At 37.9% G+C, this 14,194-nt stretch overlaps 1 protein-coding gene across 5 annotated transcripts in view; it reads right to left on the bottom strand.

Moving 5' to 3' along the window:
• The window catches only part of igsf9ba (immunoglobulin superfamily, member 9Ba), a 100,585-nt gene that overhangs the window by 66,020 nt on the left and 20,371 nt on the right, over window positions 1-14,194 (bottom strand). For all 5 annotated transcript variants that reach the window (XR_007425250.1, XM_049466812.1, XM_049466813.1 and 2 more), the window contains exons 2-3: window positions 9,449-9,646; window positions 1,426-1,572 (exon numbers count right to left, since the gene is read on the bottom strand). Coding sequence is in view for 4 of the 5 variants with exons in the window: in XM_049466812.1 (XP_049322769.1) it covers window positions 1,426-1,572; window positions 9,449-9,646 (345 nt within the window). In the remaining variant the exon portion in view is untranslated. The remainder of the gene's footprint in view (window positions 1-1,425; window positions 1,573-9,448; window positions 9,647-14,194) is intronic.

Consider the following 14,194-nt stretch of genomic DNA (forward strand, 5'->3'; position numbering starts at 1 on the left):
GCCGTGATGCTAACAGGCTGGCTCATTTGTGTTGAAGCCGTATTGCTATCAGACACAGCATCCTGTCTAAGCTGTGTTGGAGAGGAAGATATCATGAGCCCTCCAGCCTGTTGATAGCTTTAAGCTAACTCTTAAGTAAGCTTTAAGCATAATTTTTCTGATTGTTTCATGTGTTTGAATCTGCCGCTAGCTTAAACTAATTACTGGGATTATACACTGCAATAGGATTTAAAACAAATTAGTCGTTTCTCTATATAGAAAAAGTTCTGTATTTTAACTTATTCAAACAAATAATGTACATTGCCACATATCCTGTGACTTCATAACAAAAATGTATACTCATATTCATGAATATCATACAAAAACTGCTGTATTCGTGCCCTCATATGGCACAGTATTTATTAGGAGCCTTGAGCTGAAAGTGGCTGAGAATGTAGTGCAGCAAAGTGCTCTTTAAAGGCTGTAAATGTGTATAATTCATGAGATGGGAATAGTTTTTCCAGACGGAAGAATTTGTGGTAATATGTTAGCAGTGTAGCGGGGTGGGTGGAGTTTTCTCAGGCTACTGCCTGATTATACATGACTAAACCCTGAACTGCTGCTGAGTATAGCGGGTGCTTATTCAAATACATGTTATACAGTTACATCCAGCGTACGGACAAAAGTATGTGGACACTTGCTTCTTCATTTACAACTTCTTCCAAAATTGAGGGTTACTCTTTTTGTTGGATAACTGCAATAGGTGCAACTTAAAGTAGATAAATGCATTCGTGAAAATAGGGGTACACAAATATGTCCACAAATATTTGGATATATAATATATTTCTGTAGTATATAGTACTTTAACTATAGTAGTATTATACTATTTTAAGCTGCTATAGAAACTTAATCCATTATAAGAATTCAAAGCTGACAAGAAATCAAATTCATTGTCTCAGTTTACACCAGCTCACATCATGAGAATAGATTTGGGATTGTATCCTGATCAGATTTTAGTCAAATGAATATTGTCGCTGTTCAATCAAAAACATTTATCTCCAAAATGGTGACTTTACATGGCAAAGAAGGCAAAAATGGCACTTTTCTGTAACTCATTTTGCAATACCGGATATCTCATATTGCCACATGTGGGCGTGGGCTCTCTCTATTAAAATGAATAGGATGGGTTGAGGCTTAAATGCCAGTGAACATGCACCGTACCAATGCTAACTGATATTTTGAAATGTACCTAGAGTACAGTAAACTTGGGTGTAATGTCATTTACAGCTTCGACACCTGAGGTAAATGGAACGCACCATTACGATACAAATAGCTGGAGGGAGTAGGGAAGTAAGCTGGAGCTTCTTTTTCTATGAATAGGAACAGGAATCTGGAGATGGTTAACCTGTGTGTGTGTGAGTGTGTGTCTGTGTCGGTGAGACTCACCGTTAACGGTGAGGTGGACCCAGCTGCCGTTGTGGAAGGTGTCATACTGCTGCTCCAGCATGAGAACCCTGCACTCGTACCAGCCCTGGTCCTCTGAGCGCACCTGTTCGATCTGCAGAGACGCCTTTCCATGCAGGCTGGTCCTACCTGCAGGACAAAAGCACAAGAGCACAGTGTTCTGTAAAGCAGCCATCTTCACAATCTTAACAATCTTTAGAGGCATGTGTTAAAGAGTGTTTTTTCACACAGTATCTTATAAAAGTGAATATACACCTCACATTTTCATATTTTCATGGGACAACACTGTCTTAACCACTGGCAACAAAAGTCTACCCCTAAGTGAAAATACCCAAATTGTGCCAAATTAGTCCTTTTTCATCCCTGGTGTCATTCAAAGATTCAAAGAGTTTATCGTCATGAGCACAGTAAGAAACAAGTTTCCCCATACAATGAAATTCTTTCTTTGTTCCTCGTCAAGTATGCTGCATAAAGATTAAAGTAGAAAATATACAATAAAGCAGGAAATAAACAAACTAAATATAAGTATTAAATTGATGACTCAACAGTGTTTCAAGGTAACAGGTGTGAATATGAATATTACTGGATTTTTAAGGTTTTAGGGGTAATTGTTTCTCAATTTTCTCAATAACTGTTTCTCAATATAAAGTTTCTCAATCTTTAGTTAGTCCTCAACTGTTAGTCTGACACAGTTAAGTCTGCTGTTAGTTTCTGAGGACACATATTTCTAAACACCAATAAGCATTAATTTATTTTTATTTTATTTATCATTTCTCAACATATTAGTCTCCTGATTGAAACTCTGCATGTTTTACATTTGCCAGGCTAAAGTTGACTTTTTTAGAGGCAGAGACTAAAACAGCACTGTGTAGCACTGTGTAACTTTTGTATGCTGAGTTTCGTCCGATTGCAGCAAATCGCAGAGCAGCTAATGTGCTGCTTTCAAATAGTCAGTACACAAGTTAAGACAATTCTTTTCAAGACAAGAGCACCTTTTTTTAAGCCAACCGACAGTGTGAAAACAGCTTAATTTAGGTAAACTTAGCAAGCTAGCAAAGGTATTATGAACAACTTTCCTAGGTTTTAGCTGTGCTGACAAACTCTTGATAGCCAAACAAAATGTGCAGTTTTATGCATTTTTCAGTGTCTTGTAGTAGTATTTTCTTTTTTATTGTGCACCTTTTCAGCCTCTCCTTTGCTCTTTTGACCAGTACAAAACTCGACATCCTTGACTCAGGTTCTTTTTAAGCTTTTCATTGGCACACACACATAGCGAACTACGGGAATTGTCATGGTACTCCCTATGGTCATTCCATCCCTGATGATGGCTGATAAGATAATTGCATGACTTATTGGTTGGGTGTTCCTAATAAACTGCTCTCTAAATGTACAGAGAGACAAACATGCGCGTGTTTTTTTTTCCACAAATATACACATTTCTGCAATGTCTTAAATGGTTTATATATCAAATTAAATTTTTATAAAGATGCAACCTGACACACACAAGGCAAGCTGAAAATAATAAGCCTTAATGTCTTTCGGAATGTGCTTACGAAAAAAATAACAATATCACAGGCAGCACACATTTTATGAATTCATAATCAGTCAGGCACATTTAGCCTTAATTGACATTCAAACCAGCAAGCAGTGCAGTAACACTGAATAGCAATCTAGTGGGGAAAATAATCCATTTGGATTCCAGCTTTTTCGAGTCTCACTGACAGGCTTCTCGCACTGCGACTGCAAAGTGACTGGAGGCAGCACCGCAAGCTAGCATGAAGATCAATGTATAACATTACTTGGAAAGCAATCTTCCCTTGATTTCATCCCTCCATCGCTATCAAATGAGAAGTGTACTGTACTTGAAATGGAAAAAAGAACAAAGTGTCACAGCTTGCAGCAAGAATGTTACACTTTCTTTAGCTAAGAGGCTTAGCAGTGCTCTCAGGAACGAAGAGGAGCTTCACGAGAGCGAACAAGCGAGCGAGATCGTGTAAATCGGGCATTGTGCTTTTTCTATAGGCATACACGGACCAGTGCATCGGTAAGGCGTGCAACAGCAACCAAGCAAGATGCAATCTCTCATCTCCCTCTCTGACGAATGTAGCTGGGATTAAACTAAACGATTGCACCAAAACGTCAGGGGCTGTTTTGGCCTGGCCTTCGCAGACTCGCGTATTGACGCTTCAGCTAGCCTCCATGCTTTAGCATGCTGCTGCTGTATCGAGCAGTAGATATCATAGGCCTGGGATCAGAGGCAGCACCTGAGAGAGGAAACTGCAGGTTTCCACAGCAGAAAATCAATACGCCATGGGGAAAATGAGGCTGCAGCTTTGCAGCAAAGAGAAGAAAAAAAAACATATAGAAAACACAGCTTCAAAAAATCACATCTATTTTTGCATGAGGTGATAAAGTGCTGATGAGGGGAGGAATCGGCACAGAGGTTACAGAGCATTCGCTGCAAAAAATATATATATCTCAACCATTACAGAGGCGGCCACTACACTTCCATACCATCACCTCTACAGTCTACAGATTCCTCATAATGAACGTCCAGTTTCATTCAGCTCACCGAAACGATTTGATTACACCACTAATCTCAGAGAATCAAATATTCAGTTCAGTGATTCATTGATTTAATTCAAATTTAATTCAATTTATATAGCGCTTTTTAAAACAAGTTGTCACAAAGCAGCTTTACAGAGAAAAAAACAGGTCCACGCCTCTTATGAGCAGCACCACCGCCTCTTATGCGCGTCCACTAGCACTTTTCTTCAACGCATGTCGCCGTGCCGGATCTCTCGGCTCGCCGCGTGTGGGAGTGTCCGTGACACTTTTGAATTTAAATAAAGCAACAGACTTAGTCAATCATAAGTTTAAGATTTTACATTTTTAGTAAACCTCACTGTGATCTCTAGCTGTATAAATCCATATTCTGCCATTTTTAGCCTCTCTTCTGTGTTTAAAATGTGCCTGCTCTGTGCGTGTGAGGCTCGTATGTGTGTGGCGTAGCAGCCTGTTGTTCCCTGATTGGCTGGACGCAGCGTGGCGGCTGGATTCATTTGAATAAAGTTGAGATCTGCTCAACTTTCTTGCCGGAGGGCGGGGCTGCGCTTAATGCAACGCAACCCAGAATGCACCGCGGCATGCGGCGGCTCTCTTCATTGAAATGAATGGGATGCATCTCGGCTTAAGTGCAAGTGGACGCGCACCGTTAGGAGCATAGACTGTGTATAGCTGGACAGAGCATCGTCTCTCAAAAGTGAAGCCACCACAGGTCGGGCGCCCCCTGCTGTTCGGTTTCAGAAAGCTGTGTAACTCCACCCATTACCATAGGTTTCAATGGCAAAACAGAACAACTTTCAATCACGTTTTTTTCCAATATACTGTAATTCTACCACCATTATTTAAATGCAACAGCTAGTGTAACCTCTGCTTATATTGTCAAATTTTTATATCCCCACAGAACTCGTTTGACCGCGAGGCAGCCCTCAGGGGCGGGGTTATTTAAATGAGTAGGCTGTCTCAACAGTCTTTCTCCCTCGTCTGGTCTCTACTGCTCAGAATCGGGTGTCAGGATCGCCAACATGGAGGAAGATTTTGGCTTGGTTAGGAAGAACCAAGTCTCAGTCAGAGGAACTCATCCCACTCAGGCCGACCCGCTCAGTACAAACTAATAACAGAACAAAAATAAAGTACTTTAAAGGCTTTCTTAAACAAGGAGTATATTTCAAGTCCAATTTGCCCATAAATTGTGTGCCAAATCATTACATTAGACCTTGCAACAAAAAAAAACACATTACTGGCAATTACATATTTTCACCAGTGAGGGCTCCAAATTCCCAAGCTTCCAAAGCACAGACTTAATATTAATAATACTAATAATGTTATGAATTACTAAGGTAATTTTAAAAGTCTGTCACCCACATTTTATTAAAAGTGTTTTTTTTTTTTGGTAGATTTTTTTTCTTTTGGTTTACATTAGTGCAGTGTTGCACACATGTTGTAGTCGGGGGCACGGGCCAAGCTTTTTAGCTGCTTAATGAAAATAATCCTGCAGCAGGCTGCACACGCGCACTGATGGGGGAGGATTAGTGATGGCCATGTTGTGTTTTATTGAATGTACACACAGTCTGCTCAGAGCAAAAGTGATCTCTCGCTATCTGAAGATTATCTAAACAGGAAACTGTGGGTAAATTATATAAATTACATAAAACTGTCTCCTACATTAGTGATAGTATGTAGTTTATTCAACTGAGTTAAAAGGCATGAATCAGGGTTACTGTTAGGGCATTCTGGTATGGTCTCAGTGTCCAGGGAATGATTTACTGGACAAATTAATAAAAATCTAGTGCTTTTAAAGCTAACTAATCTGTAAACTTAGTCCTTTAGTAAAGTCACACAACCGAGTTTACAAAGCTTGGTGAGGTAATGGAGGTTTTATTTAGTAACTGAACATAAAGAAATTATTTATGCTACATTAAATAACTAACTCCCAATACAACACCTCCCTTACAAGGCTTTCGCACCCTCTCTAACACGTACACACACTCTGACACAGTTACTGTTCCACTACTAAACTTTATATATTCTTAATTAAAAAGCATCAAAACTACACTGACATATTATAAAAAAGTAAAAAAGCATCTAGTCTGCCAGTTACACCATAGTACACTATTATTACTGTAGCCCTCCCAAAAATACAGAAAAATACCTGCATTTAAATGGTTATGATTTTAAGAATATTGTCGTGATTATTATAATTGTTATTAAGAGATTGACACCAATAATATGAATACAATTCCATTCTGTTATACTTACATTGAACTATCCTCTAATAAATGTTTAAGTCTTAAGAAGAAGAACAAGTGTGATTAATCATGATTAAAAACCTCATATCTCCAAAATAACAACCATTTTTAATTTTCAGTGGAAACCAAATTAAATATATTTAATTCTAGGTCATTTTTGAGCATACAAAAATGTTGATACAATGTAATGTGTGCAAGACGTTTATGGTTAAATTATATTGTTAGTATATTATTATTATATAACTGTTGAATTGAATTAACAGGAGCATTATCAACCTTTGTGGGAGTCCCCTAGAGTCCCCTAGAACCAGAATTTTGCATCCCAGTGCTGGAGTTTTATTAGAAAAATCCTAACATTAGAGGAAACACTGCAATACAACTTAAAATAAATTGTGCAGCATAAATTATTCTTTTTTTTTTTTCAATTATTTGGCGAACACTGAAAGTACCTTTTTTTTTATTCTGTGGATCCCTAACATTAACATCGAAAAATCTTGTGAGCTCATATATGGAGCTGGTTAGTAACTGCGGGAGGCCTCCAGACACTCCACGTAAAGGAAAGAGTAGTTGCGCAGAATGAGCTACAGCAGCCATATTGCAATGTTGCTGAAATTGAACGTGAGACTCCAAATCTAATTTAAAATGTGATGAAGCGGCAGGCAAACAGCACCACAATCAGTTCATTTACTCCCCTCCGCTCTCTCGCTAAAAATCAATTATTTATTTTATGCGAGGTGCGGATTTATGGGAATTGCCGTATAAAGACGTGGATCAGAGAGTCCATTTGGGCTGTGGGCCTGCTACCCCTTTGAAAGTCCGTCTCTCATTTAGATTCACAGGGAGAGGGGGACTGTCCGATTAAAATTGCATGCCCTCCCGTGGGAGCGTCTAATCAGCTATCATGGTGTCTTTCTGTCCATTAAGGCTGCAGTGGTGTTAAATTGCGGCCTTTTGCACGCCGCATGCTCGTCTCGGCACATATCCTCATCTGCATAACAGATGACTAACTATTTTTTAGTCCACCGCAATCTCCGGTCCGATGCAAATTATGCAAAACTGTCCGCTAGCCAAGGTAAATGAGAATCATTGAATCATTGGGCTAAGCGGACGTCTGCTTCTTTAAGTCTGCTGCTGCGCTCTGCACGTTGGGTGCGGGTTGATGAAGCTCGCGTGGGTGAGTCTCTGGAAGCTCTGTGTGCATGTAGAGAAGCATGTGTGAGCGTAGTGAAGTGTGACTCTCCTCCACATCAGACAGCAGATCATTAAAGCAGTGTAATGCATTTTAACAGGAGCAAGACGCAAGTTAGCAGGGGGTCTTTCTAAAGCCTCAACACTAAAGCCTCACCAGTGCCTGCCTGCCTGAGAGTAGCCCCCTCTGGCCCCTGCGTCTTAGGCTCAGGGTGAAGGCCTCCACCTCACATGGCTCGTGCTTAGTGGAATAAAAACACAAGCGAAAGCTCTACAAGCATTGGCACCAGTAACCCATTAGATCGGATTCAACTAGCTCCTCATTAGCAGGTTCCGGCCAAACTGAGCCTGATTTATATACAATATAAGTTTTAGGCACCAAAGCTAATTACATTATCCATTTATCTCAGCAATATGAGTATTTTTACATGAAGAAAAGCACCACATATGATTTAAACAGATGCAATAAACATACAGACAGTAAAACATAACAAGGAATTATCATTTTTAACTATAAGTATATTATATCCTGTTATCCAAGCTAAAGAACAAAGTATAGAGATTCCAGATTTCTCCTGGATTTTCCTCAGCCAGCACGTATATATTATGTTCAGTTCCGTCAGCAGCTCACCTGATTTACCACATTTACCAGCAATTTAGCAAACCAGGTGTTGATTAATATGATAAGAACTAGAAATATCTCTATTAAACTCAGATGAGGAGGAGAGATTAGGAGATGTTTTAAGGAAAACAGGGCTGTAAAAGTTCTGCTGTAATGTGTTTTACTGAGTTAATAAACTAATAAACACTTACTTCACAGATAATAAGCTTTTTCATTACTGAAATTCCCACAGGTGCCTAAAACAGTTGCACAATACTGTATATCCCATAATTACATTTGTTATATAAATAGACCAGCTGGATTCCAAATAGAAACTATAGATTTTAGAGATGGAAAGATCTATTTCTGTAATTTAGCCACTCCTGAGAGCTAATCACATCATATTTGGGAGTTAAGAATTACAGCAGCTCTGTGTGACTCACTGTTGGGGCTGCACTTTCACTGAAAGCTGCAGTATTTTACCACTAGGTGACGCTGGAGCATGGTTGCAGACACTTCTTGTTAGGAGCCAGTCAGGGGTGCTTACCTTTTTTGGGTCTTAGGTGTAGGTCAGTATGTGTAAACCTGCATTCATACTGACAGGTGACAGAGCAACAGATGATCATTCATACCCTATTGGAGGATACGATAAGTGGCCTTAATTTGGCGTTAGAGCGAATGAATTATGTAAATTGGGAATGATCTGAACATAGCATAATAGCTTATAACTGCTGTTTATGGTTTTTCATTTTATATGTTGTATTTTTGCACAAATATAGGCTATTTGGAAGAAAAAATTAATGGATAGCTCTATAGGTAGCGCGCTAAAGCGCTTCCATTTATTTACAGTCATCCTAAATTTCCCATGTTTGTTCAGAGGTCGCTGGAATTAGGCAAAATCTCCCAAATTGTCTGGAAATGTTAATGTCACATATGGCCTCTGCATATGACCTTGATCTTGATCAGTATAGGTAATTGGCTGATCAAACTGAAAGACCATTCGTAATCAGTGACTGGCTCTAAAAACACTGAACGGTCCATATCTAAAACACTTTAAAAACAATAAATTAAATAAAAGGCAAATTTTCATGACCATTCAATTTTTAAAACATCAGTGCAGACATGGACAATAAAACCAAAAATTTGATAAAACTATAATTAAAATTAAAATTGATAATAGTAGGTCTAAAATAAATCAGATAAAATGTTGACACACACTAATAAATAATAGAGAAGACAAAGATGTTCTTAACTTTAAAATAATGTGTTAAATGCATCTTTAGCGTGTTTACACTTCATGTAGTTTCACATTCATGTAGTTTAGTCTTATCCAGATATAATTGTGATACTCAAGACCATAAATTGACCAGGTGTAAACACGGTCATGGAAACAGCTATGACTCACCAGCATACTCCGGGTCAACATGGGGAGGATAGAAGCGGAAGTTGATGAAAAATGGGATAGGCACTCCAAACTTAAACCACTCCACCACATAGGGGGTCTGCTGGCCGTTGAGGGGGTGGCTCACGTCACATCCCAGAACTACACTCTCTCCTGCTCGGGCCGTCACAAACTGGGGCTCCTCTCTCACTCCGTGGGCACCTACAGACAACACACATCACAGACGAAGGGGTTTAATATAAGCAGATTACTGTGGATATCATACAATTTGAAACATCCTGGAATAAAATCAACAATTTAACAACATTTCGATTATTAAACACATCTCTAATAATTAATCATCTGAATAACTGTTGAACTGTTTTTTAGTTGTGGTAGTTTTGGAAATGGACGCTGGAAATCTTTAAAAAATATATATATTGACTAATCCAACTATCACTGATTGTAAAATTATGGCCATTTATTTTTTTTGATATAAATATAAAAAATGTAAGAGACACAGAAAAACTGTTAAGAATGTCCACAAAAAAAAGAATTTTTCAATTCCTTTAATATGCCCTGTACTGAAAGACATGCAGCAATGGACGATGTAAATTTAATTACATTTAAATGTAATTTCATTTAATTTATACTTAATTTATTCTGTATTACTGCACTACCACTAGTTTTTGTACTTGTATATCTATCTATCTATCTATCTATCTATCTATCTATCTATCTATCTAGTTAGTTAGCTAGCTAAATATTGTAAATTAAAATTTTGGTACCACTTTAAAATAAAGCTCTATTATAAAGAATGTATAAATGGTTAATAAAGGTGTTTATTAATAGTTACTAATTAGGTTATAAACCATTAATAAGCATTTACCACAAAAAAGTATACTGTTAAACCTCAGATCTTACTAGATGCTTATTTTACTTTGTCTTTTCCATTAGTCAGCATTAACATTTCTGTTAATACCTTTATTTATTTAACTATAATAACATATTAAATGACTTTCCAAATTGACTTTCTATATTATTTTATTAGATATATTAAAAACTTATTTTCAATGTTGTTCTTTCTATTTATGTGTTGTAAGTGCTGATAAATGTTTTTTTAACTATGTACAAATTACATTTCTTTATAAAGGAGCCTTATTTTAAAGTGGTACAATTTTTTTTTTTATCACGATACACAGTGGCACTGAATTATTGCCCAGCTCTATCTGATAGCTGCAGACACTTTTAATTTTTAAATGAAACAGCAGATGTAAGTTGGCCATGGCATTAATGAGATGACATGCAGCCAGCTCATTGATCACCACTAATTCACACTTGGATGGATTCTACAATAAGGGAGCCCGAGTTTTAGCCAATCAATGGCCAGGCCCATCAAACGCCTATAAGTGACCTATCGCAATGCTAAAGGTCATTGTACCTGCCTCAGCAGAAAATATACTCAAGAATGGATTTTCCCCCCTTGGCTCCACTGCTCCACAGCATTGAGCACTTTCCCCTCTATCAGAGTTAGCATGGCTTCAGCGCCTCAATGAAGGGGAAAATCACCTCCGGAATCAAAAAACCTGCTGACAGTGTGTTTTCCACCCCTCCAGACACTGTGTGGAAATCTAAGTGACTCACTAACAGTAAAAACTTCTCAAGAGGGCAACAAAACAAAACTACAATGTTGTCATTAGGAACAACAGAAGGTTCCAGAGTCACCTGAGCTTCGAGAGTTCTAACCACAAAACCTCAAATAGCTTTTTATTGTATTTATTGGGTTGACGTTTCAAAACAGGATGCACCGATTAGGGAATTGTGGGTTGATATTTTAAATAAAAATTTAAAATAAAAATACAAATTTAAAAATAGTTATCTGCCTGTCAGGTTGGGAGCAGGGAGGAGACGAGTGATTTATTAAACAACGAAAAAAAAAAAAAAAGAAACAAAAAACAGAAAATGGGGATAAAACAAACCAAAGGAACACATAAACTGACCGATGTAAACACATATAATCATCGATGAATAAAACAGAAACAAGGAGAACTATTTATACACACAGAAAGGGACAGGAAACAGGACACACCTGGGTCCAGATAACAAGGGGGCGGAGCTACAATTGAACAGATGAGAAACAGGGGCAGATGAAAAAACAGAGGAGGGTAAATAAACACAGACACAGTCCAAACTGAAAACTTTACAGGCAAAAAAAAAAAGTTTTTTTTTTTTACTTTTAATAAAAGTCATTGTACATTCATCGACAAAAACACACACCAAGAAGGAGTTGTTTGAATCAAAAGGAATAAATAGAATCAATAATGCACTCTAAATATCTCCATATATGCAGGATTAAATAAAAAATAATGATACTGGACAGATATAATCTGTCTCTAGTAGATATATAATGGAAAATGAGAACAGTGTGAACTGTCACTGAGCTGTACTAATAACTTACTTACAACTAATATTGCCTCAGGTTTAATTTCAGATATGGAATTTGATTTTGTTGTTTTTGGGTGCAAATGTTACCTAAACATTTGAAAAAATGTGCTTTGGAAATGGAAAGGTTTTGATCCTAAAGGCCAGCATTTACGGCTGAGGTTTCCATTGAAAAGACAGCTAACTCCAGTTGCTCCTTGGGTGCTAAAGTCACTGCCTACTAGGGGTGGGCAGTATGGCTCTAAAATTTAATATCACAATATTTCATGGTATTTTCAAGACTTCTATATAACGATACTCTTGGCGATATGACAAAACACTAAACATTTTTATTTTATTATTGCATATGAAATGATTTGGCAATCCCTAAATAAGATATTAAAAAATACAAGAATTTTATCAGATTTGTAACAAAAGTCAATGATCCAGAATGTCATGATACTAATAATAATACACTGGAAATATCTCCATATATCCAGGATTAAAGTAAAATAAATGTTACTGGACAGATATAATCTGTCTCTAGTAGATATATAATGGGAAATGAGAACAGTGTGAATTTTTCTTTTGCTAAAAACAGCAAAAAAAAGTAGTACCCTGATGTGATAATTAGGGGTGGGTGATATGGCACCATATGTCAGGGTATAATATCGTTCACGATATTCAAAAATGTTGACAATTTTATTGTGTACAATACGATATGGCACACCTCTACTGCCCAATGCCTCTGGAGTGTATTCTCAGTTCCATAATCACTAGTATGAGTGTGTGTTCACTGCCATTGATGTGTTAAATACAGAGGTTGATTTTGTTGGGCTTCTGTGCAACAGTGAAAAGTGATCTTAATAATTTCTGTCAGATAGGAAATTTGGCCTCATGCCTCAGTCAAAGGCTGTGAAGCCTCTAGTTTACTGAAGTTCTGAGCCTGAGTGTGTTTTTATGCTATTTTTGCCTATTCTGTGTTTTGGCTTCTGCTTGTGCTGCTGCCTTTGGAGTCTGTTGTCTGTCTGTTCCTGACCAAGAGTTTCTGCCTGATCCCACACTAAAACTTCTGTCTGCAATAGATACAGTTCTTTATTTTTTTTAAAGTGGATCTACCAATATTATTATATCTATATCTATAATCTATTTCCACATACTACTCCCCAAGTACTCCTATGCATCAGTTAGTGATTGTATTTACCAGTTTAATCTGCTTTATCCAGTGGAAGAGTTAATCCACTTTATTTGATTTAGCAAGCACAGCTTTTGGACTGAAACAGAGCAGATTTAATCAAATTATAATTTCGTTTTTTTCCTCTAAAGTGGGGCCCAGGGCTGTCCAGCTGCGGGCCAGGCCCTCAAATCCACTCGGGCATTGTGGCAGCAAAAGGGTGCAAATATGGGCAACATAAAAGGGTGGTTTTGGGTTTTGATAAAAGGTCAGTGGGGCATGTGCACACTCTCGTACACTCAGCAGATTCTGCACATGACCAGCCCAGCACAGGCTTTCACCACCTCACACGAGAGCCGTCCGCCAGCACACGCACAGGATATGGGTCAAGGAGCTGCAGATTTAAACCTGTGTGTGGATAACAAACACTCGATTTGGAGCCTAATTATGTTCATTTTGGGAATCAATTCCACCAAGTTTATTTTTAACAGGAAATATTGTGTTTTTGGCAACAGCAAGACGAGCGCGGAGAATGTAAAAAAAATGTAATTTACTATGAGTGCAACAAACACTGGGTATTATTGGCTTATATAGAAAGCACTTATTTGTAGAAAATGAGAAATGGCTGAAATCACAAAAACGATGCAGACCTTTCAGACCTTAAATAATGCAAAGAATTACACACTGCTTTTGGATAACTTTATGCTGCTTTACTCCTGGTGCAAACATTCCAGCAGTTCAGTTTGGCTTGTGATCATCCATCTTCCTCTTGATTATATTCAGAGGTTTTTAATTTGGTAAAATAAAAGAAACTGTATCAGTACAGTTTCATTCTCAATTTCTCAATGGTAGTAAGCTGAGTAAGCTCACTGAGATTTAGCCGAAGCAGCATGTGGGTGACAGTGACAGGGTTTATGGCAGCTTCTCATGTGTCTTCTTTTACTGTGATAGAGACATTCATTCATGTTATGTGCTCATTCACTCTACTCTATTAGATTTACTGCACATTTGCATTTACCTGCCAGTGTTCTTGTGCTTTATAGGGGCAAACAATGAGACAAAGGGTTACTTTTTGGCTTGGCATGGCTCTGAATGAGAGTACAGAAGGCTGAGTAGGTCAGTGTAGCTTCTGTATTTCAGTAGCTCCACTGTGACCAGACTCGTGGGAGTGCTCA

Source organism: Astyanax mexicanus, chromosome 18, assembly GCF_023375975.1.
Source record: "Astyanax mexicanus isolate ESR-SI-001 chromosome 18, AstMex3_surface, whole genome shotgun sequence".
NCBI lineage: Eukaryota > Metazoa > Chordata > Actinopteri > Characiformes > Acestrorhamphidae > Astyanax > Astyanax mexicanus.